The sequence below is a fragment of the Magallana gigas genome, chromosome 6 (assembly GCF_963853765.1).
Source record: "Magallana gigas chromosome 6, xbMagGiga1.1, whole genome shotgun sequence".
Lineage (NCBI taxonomy): Eukaryota > Metazoa > Mollusca > Bivalvia > Ostreida > Ostreidae > Magallana > Magallana gigas.
The window spans coordinates 22,228,728-22,237,779 of NC_088858.1; the positions used below are offsets into that span (position 1 = coordinate 22,228,728).

The window sequence follows — 9,052 nt, forward strand, 5'->3', positions numbered from 1 at the left end:
GGTAACAAGTGAACTCGGCACCTGGTGAATTTGGCACCTGCGTAAATAGTGAAGTCGGCACCTGGTAAACTCGGCACCTGGTAAACTCGGCATCAGGAATCTGGTGAACTCGGCACCTCGATATTTTTTTCTTATCATAACTTTAAATAAACATAGAAGAAATTTTTTTTGTTATCATAACTCAGATATAAAAAACAACAACAAAGAAACACAAAACCATGATGCAATTGTGACAAATAAAAATTTCACGTATTCCGTGAATAAAAGCAGTTAAAAACAACTAACTATAAAGAGGATATACATGATTAATATAATAACTAAATATAAAAACGAAGAAATAAGGTAAATTTGTAAACATATTTATTTCCTATATAGAACAGTAATATAATTACGTATACACAACATCAAAGGTACTGTACTTAAGCATGTGTTATCCAGTGTGTACCTTGTTTAAATTGCTAAAACAACAAGATGACAGCGGGGTATTCCTAGTATACATGGAAGGGGCTACCAGGTGCTATTAGACGGTGTATTACCCGTACACATAGAAGGGGTGAGATACTAATTATGAGGAGGTTAATGAAGAGACCCTGTCAACACATGGGCTTCCCAATGTCACCTTTTCTTGCTTTTCTTCAAGAAGACAACAGCAACGGGTGGTAAGTAAAATATATTTTTTACATTATAAACACATAGATTTAAAATAACAAATTTGAAAAGAAAGTAAATATATAATAACTATGCATATATTAATTGTTTGTAGATTTATAAAGTTCACTTGAATCCCCTATAAAATAATATCTACATGCATAATTATGAAACTAATTAAGATATTACCATTAGACTCTGACTATTTATGGAATATTTATGAAATATTTTAATTTTATGATCAAGGCACCACATCAATTGATTATTTTTAAATAGATGACATTTATTAAAATAGAGTATATTAAATAAAAAAGAGTTTATATACTTTAAATATATACAATTTTAAATATAAAGTTTATACTTGATTCCCATATCTACATGTACGATTAATATGAGACTTATTAAGACATCACCAATAGATTCTTACTATTTATTGAGTATTTATAAAATATTTAAATATTTTAATTATATGATCAAGGCACTATGCAATATAACTAGTTTAAGATCACTAAAAATAGGAAAATATATAAATTTACACTGTATAACCCAACTTTCAATGCTACTGAATTTACACGTCTTGTAATACATTGTATTAACTTTCTACAATCAATTACACTTTTGGAAAAATACATGAAATTTCAAAACTATTCAACAATCAATGAAAATATGTTGAAAACAACTGATTCTCAATCTTCTATCTAGGAAGTTAACCTTTGTCTTGATACTTGTGCTGCAACACAAAAACACTTGTCAAAGTATAAATTCTAAGAATGTATTTTATCTCTGATTAAAGCAAGACTGCTTTGAACTCTTGCTCTCTCTCCCTCCCCCCCCCCCCCCCACCACCCCCTCTCTCTCTCTCTGATAATTATAAATGAAAACACATATAGAATGTGGCATTAAGTTAAAATGTAAATTCACAAAGGCTATTGTTTAAATTCCTGAAAATGTACTGTAACAATAAGATACCATATTGAATTCTGTTTACACCTGAAAAAGCATTTTACAAGTTATCCAACGTAAGTACCAAACAACATATCCTTTAATTGCCTGCAAATGATTTCCATGATTGGATATTTTCCCTGAAAGAAAAACTGGCAGTTCATATCATAAGTATAGTTTTATATAATTTTTTTGTGTCTTCCTTAAAAACAAGTGTACAAATGCTTCTTTCTTTCTAAATAATCACATTTATAGTGTATATATATATAGTTGTATGTATAGAATTTTAGCAAGTGTAATGACATTCAGGCTAAAATTACACCAGTATGTAGATATTTGATAAATGTAGTAATTTTAAGAAAGTTAATGTTATCTAATATTACATGTAGTATTACATGTATGCAAGGATGAACTAGATATATAAAATAAATAAAAATAAGCAAAATGTTTTCAACAAAAATAATTAGATTTGTGACTATTCAAATCTGCCAGTATCTTGAATATAAATTAGAAATAAAAGTATTTATATTTTCATGCAATTGTAGTTTGAGAGACCTTCCTACGTCTGGATGGGCGTGCACCAGAGGTTCTTGCTCCAGTGATGGACTATGTCTACAGGACGTGGATCCGTTCTTCAATCTTCAAGATCCATCACTGGAGTGTGTTCATGACGTCCATCCGGACGAACAATGATGTGGGGGGGGGGGGGGGTGGCACAACCGCCTAAACACCAGTGTTGTCACCAGGGGATCGGTCCCTTTTACCATCTTCTTCTTGTTCTGCATCGGGAAGCGACAAACATCACAGTGCAGATGAAGATGGTATCTGAAGGGAAGATGCAGAGGTTCCAAAGGAAGAGGACATTACAGGTGGAAGGTCGTGTCTTCAAGCTTTGGAACAACTACTGTGAAAGATCGATCAATGCGAGTGAACTGTTAACTGGCTGTGCTTCTATTTATGGACCACCAGCTTTGAACATGTGATTCGTTCAGATATCGTGATATCGACAGCTGTGCCCCCCTTCGTGAAATGTTCATCTTGTAATGTAAAAATGTCTTTAACTTATAAAATAAAATATCTTGTTTTGTTTTATTTAGTTTTTTTAATCAAAATTGCTATTACTGTTTTTGTTATTCGTTGGGCCTATGTTCATAATGAATAAAAAGATGGATGTAGCTAAGAATATAATAATCGTTGTTGTTCTTGAAAGGATTTTAATGAATTAAATTAGACAAAATTGCAAAAAGAGTTAATTGAATATACAGCTACAAGCAATATTATAGTTCACACAGTATCAATAATTTCAGTGGCAAGTGAAAAATTTGCTCTTTAATGGTAAAATAAATGTAGTAAACATCCTACAATGCAAGAAATTAAGGACATGATAAGTAAATGATTTAAAAAACCACAAAATAATCATTTCTGATATTCAATCTGTCTCCTTTAATTATTTCTGCCTATAGTAATTATTGTAAGTATTTTTACTACATTTAGCAATATGGTTATATGGATTAATTGTCTCAATTCATCTTTTAACTAGGCCTATTTTCTCCGACCGTAATTAGCTTGGGAGCGCCTCTGATATTCTCGAATGTGAAGAACATCGCGCCAAGATGAAACTAAACTGGTCATATAACAACCAAATGTGCAAATGTTCATAAAATTTTCATATTTAGAAAGATAAATTCTTACATAAATTATATCAATTCAAAATATATGTTAAGCCAGTAGCAAGTGAATTATTTCGTAATGTGGTCGTAAGTAATAAGTTACATTGAAAAACTCATCTTTCTTCATAAACAGACATTTCCATGATAAAGATACAGTCGTATACATTGTGTAATCAATTTTTTTTAAAAAATGTGTGTCTAGAAACAAAGAGATAAATGAATACTATGCAAATGCCGAATTCACCAGATGCCGAGTTTACCAGGTGCCAAGTTTACCAGGTGCCGAGTTTACTGGATGCCGAGTTCACTATTCTCGGTGCCGAGTTTACCAGGTGCCGGGTTTACCAGGTGCCGGGTTCACCAGCATTCCTTCCTTTCCTACTGCAATGGGTTTAGATTAAAAGGAACAACTATCCCGATCTAAATATTTCAACTTGTTTTAACAAAAATATGTTAAAGTTATTTGATAAAATGTTACAAATTGCTTTTATCTCTTGATATTGTTTTTGCTCTTTAAATTCCATGAATAAAGTAATTAGTATGACCAGTTTAAAAAATGATTATAAAAAAGAATTTTTACATTAGGCCTTTACTAACACGTTATACTTTTCTTACAATATTCAGTAATTCCATCACAAATATTTATAAAAACTAAATCATCTTATGCTTAATCTAGTTAATATTTATATAACTAAAATTTAAATGTTCAAGTCGATGAAGGCGATTTTTCTGCATTTTATTCTTCAAAATTGCCTACTACTTATACCCTTTGCGGGTTTTAGTTCCGTCAAAATGGCATCCAACCTCTTTTCAGATGAAACATATGAGGAGAAAATGGAACGCGTAGAGGAAAACGAGAAACAAGTCATTATTTTGACGCAGTTACCAGAGGAAATAATTGAGAAAATTCTAACCTCGCTGTCTTACAACGATTTGGCAGAAATACGCGGCGTAAGTCTCCATATAAACTTCCTGGTGATTGACATTTTGCCAACAGCTGATCAACATATCGCTAAATCTAATGTCACTTTTATATGACTTTATAGTTTATGACAGGAGGAAAGGTTATGGTACAGCCTAATAAAACTAACTCAAATTCATTTTTAGAGGAGTTTATTTTGTTGATTTAATTTTTAACTGGAATTTATGCTCTCGATCTCTCTCTCTCTCTGGAAAAGAATATGGTTATTGTCAGCTAATGGTTGGCAATGATTAGAGATGTGTAACAAAAAAGAAAGAATTAAATAGCCAAATTTGTTTTTCCTAAAAGTGAATCAATCTTCAATATTCCAGGTTTGCCAGATTTTCAACAAATGTTGTGAGCAACTCTTGAACTCTGGATTCTCAAAGATAGACAAACTTCATGCTCAGATACAGAAGCAGGTGAAAAGTCAGCTACCAAGGCGAGAATCAGAAAGGCGGAATCATCCTTTAGCTCGACATGTTGACATTTTGTCTGCCATTGAAACACGGTTATCTCTACTTGGAATGACTTATATGAGATACATTGACATGGGTCTTTGTTGTTTCATTCCTGGCAAGGTAAAATGGCATATTTTTGCTCATACAAGAACAGAAATTTCAGTTGGTAAAACTTTGTGATTTTCTTTGAAAATATGCTTGAATATAAGTTTTTTAGAGAGGGGTTCGAAGAAGAAAAGATTTATTGAAATGTAAACAAAATCAGAGGGACATAATCGGATAATCTTAAATACATGTTTACTGAAAATTTTTCAACAGGTTCTTGATGAATTGCTGAGAATTCTAAACACATTGAAATACCCTCAACAACCCCCTAGAGCCCACGAATTTTTACAAGAACTTAGAGACATTTCTTCAATGGCCATGGAGCATTTTGAGGAAAAAATTGCTCCATCACTTAAGACTAAAATGCCTGCTGTCACACTTCCATATCCATTTTCTGATTGTTCAAGCAGAGAACAAAGTCCAGGTAATGTAATAGATTTTATTTTATTATTTTTTTTTGTTAGAGAGAGTACTTTCTGATTATATCATTGATTAAATTGCATGATCATGATGTTATTTGGTTGCTGTGTATCCTTAATATAATGATTTAGAGATGATTGATATACATGTATATATTTTCCAAGTTATATTTTTGTGTACTTTCATCTGCAACAGTCTTATGATAGTGATTGTTATTCTGATTTTTTTAGTTCAAAAAGAAATTAAATTTTAATATATGATATACCAGTTATAAAAAACAAACATATGAAATAGCTTGTCTTTTTTTTTATAGGTCCGTCTGTGAAAGTGGTCACAATAAATGATGCTGGGGCATTTAGAGGAAACTCTGTGAGGCATGAACTGTCAAGACTAACAAACCAAGTTAGAGGACTTCAAGCGAATTTACAACAACAGAGAAAAGAGCTCACAGACACAAAAGTTCGCAGTGTGGAACAGCGCAAAAAAGTGGTGGAGTTGGAGAGGAAGTTACAGATCCAGGGCAAAACTGTAATGGAACATGAGCAGAAGCTGCACAGTCAGCATGCGCTGATATCGGAACAGAGCCAGACAATTAGTGATCTGAGCAAAAAGATTCTGGAATTCGATCAGAAGTTTGCGGATGTGTACTCGGAGCTGACTAGACTTAAAGGTGATAGTGACAGCTGTTTGAGTTCACAGTCCTCGAATGCATCGATCCTGGCGGCATGCACTAATAGCAGTATTGATGAACTGGGATTGGAGAGTAAGGAAAAAAGAGACTCGCTGAAAAGGAGATCTCTACGGGATGGAAGTGGTGAATTGTGTAAGAAACAGAGAAAATTTTGAATAGAGTGAGATAGATTGAAAAGAGGATGAATATTGTATACTAGAATCAAATTTATATAACGTACATATATATCTTTTTTTCACCAAAGCGTTTTATCTGTGGAGTGAAACTTTCTAGTTTTTACTTCTCTATAAATTTGACTAAAATGAACATTCTGATGCAGAATCTGTGTGCATGAATGCATAATAGACTTTCAGAAAATCGTTGATAAAAACTGTGTTAAAGGTTTGTCATTTCAATTAGTACAAATAAAAATGTCTGTTTATGATTTTTTAAATCTTTATTTTAAATGTCATGTGGTGATAGAAAAAAAAATGTTCGCTGTGATTGCATTATAGGATAAACAATATGTATTCTTCAGCATCATATAGTACAGACCTTGAAAGCATGTAAACTGCCTGCTGTTTTGTAATTTGTTGTAAAAGTAAACATTTGGTAGATAGAGTGTGTGAAATGGACAAATTTTGAAGATTTCAAAGACAAGAAGAGGCCTGATGGAAATTGCCAAAACTTGTACTTATTCGTGTGCTACTGTGGCATAGTATGTGATAAATGAATAATTTAAAGGGAAGCATGTTTAATACGTAAGAATGAAGCATTTGTTGTTGTTGATTTAGATATTTTGTTAATCAAAGTAACTCATTTATTTGTTTATAAGTCTTACACGTACATTTATATGCAATTGTTCTCATATTGTAGTCTTACGTGGTACTGTGGAATTAATACCCTCGTAAAATTGGCAGAAGCATTGCAGATTTTTAAATCTCGCTTTTATTGTTCAGCATTTGTGATCTATATGAAATTTTAACAAAAACGTGGCGCTCAGGATTTAATATTCTTGCAATTTAATAAAAAACGGCTGAATCATGGAATTAAATACACTGAACTTGCGTAAAATAAGGAATCTACAGTATAATATGTGTGTGTGTTTTTTGTTTTTGTATTAGTCTTGTTGAGCTTCATTCTTTTTGTTTTGATAAATGATAACTTAGAACAGAAGAATAGATAGCTGATGATCAACCCATCCACTCCATAGTATATATCTTGATTTACCCTTTCATCATTGCAAATTCATGTACATGTATTTGTTGATGTAGGTTGTTAAAGTACATGTAGATCAGTTTATATTCTATTGTCAATTCATTTTCCCATTATTTAATACATTATGATATTATTTTTCCTAGAAGTATTAATGTACACATTTTTAACAGTAACTTTAGTTCATTTGATATTGATCAGAATATATTTTTTTTGGCCCCAGATAGTGACATTATTAAGACATTATTAAGATACATGTGTTTAAAGGCATGTCACATGTACATAGTTTTGGTTGATTGATTAAAACATTACAGTAGCAATGCATTTGAATATTTAATAATGTGTGTACTAAAAAACTAAATAAGTAGTTCCCCATTTTGTGTCTTTTGCAGTTAATTATCAATTGATTTCTTGCATTTTAGTTTTTAAGAATGTATAATTTTGTGTACTTGTATGTTGCCAAATTGCAAATGTGAAATAAAATTATTTGAGTTGTTTTGATTTTTGGGTCAGCTGAGTTACTGGGAGAAGTGGGGAGGGGGTATTACATTGGTCATGTACAATAATATACGCATTTACTTTTAAGATTTTCTTACCTATCATACGAGGCAAACTAAGTACTGAACATCTACAGGATTATGTAAGGAGTGTGTGGAGGAAAACTACATGTAAATGCATGATTATGATGTCCATGAATCCCTCTATCAAAATTGTGAAAATCATGACCCCTGGGCCTGGGATTCAGGTCCTTGAGTTTGGCCAATAGGCCATATAGTGAAAATGTATTAAATCCTGGAAAATCGTCATCTCTACTCCCATATATATTTGAGAAAAACTAAAGGCATGGTTACTTGCTAGAAATTTCACAGTTTAGGTAGATGCCTCCATAAATATTATAATAAAATATCAAAATCGTTCAAAAAACCAGGAAAAACATCAGATACTTTGGAACATCAAACAAGTATAAATGTGATAACTTTATCTTGCTCTGGCAATTAAATTATTCAATCGCCATTCTCACTCATGGGGGTCAGAAATTTCCTTTCAATGATTGAAAGGAAGGTAGTCTGTTTATTTTCTCCATCCTTGGTCACCCTTTAAATCTTGTTTTTTTGTGCACTTGAGTCTCTTTTATAAGTCAGACATTTTTTTGGCATGCCATTGAAGAATACATAAAAAAATTAACTTTTGTTCTCTATTAAACAAGATCCAGGCAGGTGATATATTTGGGGTTAAAGAATACAAGATGTTGCACGTCTTATGCCTGTTTTTGCTGTTAGTCAGCAAAATGACAAATCAAATCAAAGTACTGAAGAACTGACGGGAGTTGATTTTGTCGATGTTTATTTATTTTAAAATCAATGATATGTTATTTTGCATGACAAGTACATGTATTTTCTAATTTGAAGTACATACATTTTTATAATATGAATTTTTGGACTTTTTCGACAAGAATGTCGAGAAAACCCCCATATGAATAATGTTAAATAATATTTAAAGATAAAATTAATTCATTCAAACTATGTATTAGTGATTGAAATATTTCTCGAAAATTGTATGGATCCAAGCAATATTGAACTCTAGTCTCGTTCAACCAAACGCTCGGCTGACACCGTAAATCTCCGACAAGGATTTACGGAGACAGCCGAGCGTCGAGTTGAACGAGACTATATTTAACTCTGGCGTAGGAATACATACATGTATGACTACAAAAAATATTTAAATTGTTCGTACCAATTAAAATCTGACTATTTTCAAGGTATTTATAAATAAGTTTCCTTGAAAAACAATCCTTTAGCATACATTACATCGAATTCATCAATTATTTTCAAGAACTAAGTCTTGTCAGCAGGAATGATTTGTGCTGAGGTCCAAACACTGTTTCACTTTCGGTTTGTCTGAGTACATGCATAGGAGAGTTGATTAAAATCAACTCCCAAAAAATACTATTAATAAAATA

The 9,052-nt window shown here is 32.0% G+C and overlaps 1 protein-coding gene across 1 annotated transcript; it reads left to right on the top strand.

Moving 5' to 3' along the window:
- The first annotated feature begins 4,022 nt into the window (after positions 1-4,022).
- On the top strand, positions 4,023-7,593 carry LOC105343258 (F-box only protein 28). The gene is made up of 4 exons (XM_011450555.4): positions 4,023-4,211; positions 4,554-4,802; positions 5,001-5,211; positions 5,521-7,593. Exons 1-4 carry the CDS (start codon positions 4,053-4,055, stop codon positions 6,051-6,053), a joined length of 1,152 nt encoding a protein of 383 aa, XP_011448857.2. The 5' UTR covers positions 4,023-4,052; the 3' UTR covers positions 6,054-7,593.
- Positions 7,594-9,052: the final 1,459 nt, after the last annotated feature.

What these genes read in the sequence shown, in the direction of transcription:
- LOC105343258 (XM_011450555.4), top strand. Translation starts at nt 4,053, where the DNA reads ATGGCATCCAACCTCTTTTCAGATGAAACATATGAGGAGAAAATGGAA. An exon ending in ATTTGGCAGAAATACGCGGC is followed by an intron (nt 4,212 to 4,553) that starts GTAAGTCTCCAT and finishes TCAATATTCCAG; the next exon opens with GTTTGCCAGATTTTCAACAA. An exon ending in GTTGTTTCATTCCTGGCAAG is followed by an intron (nt 4,803 to 5,000) that starts GTAAAATGGCAT and finishes ATTTTTCAACAG; the next exon opens with GTTCTTGATGAATTGCTGAG.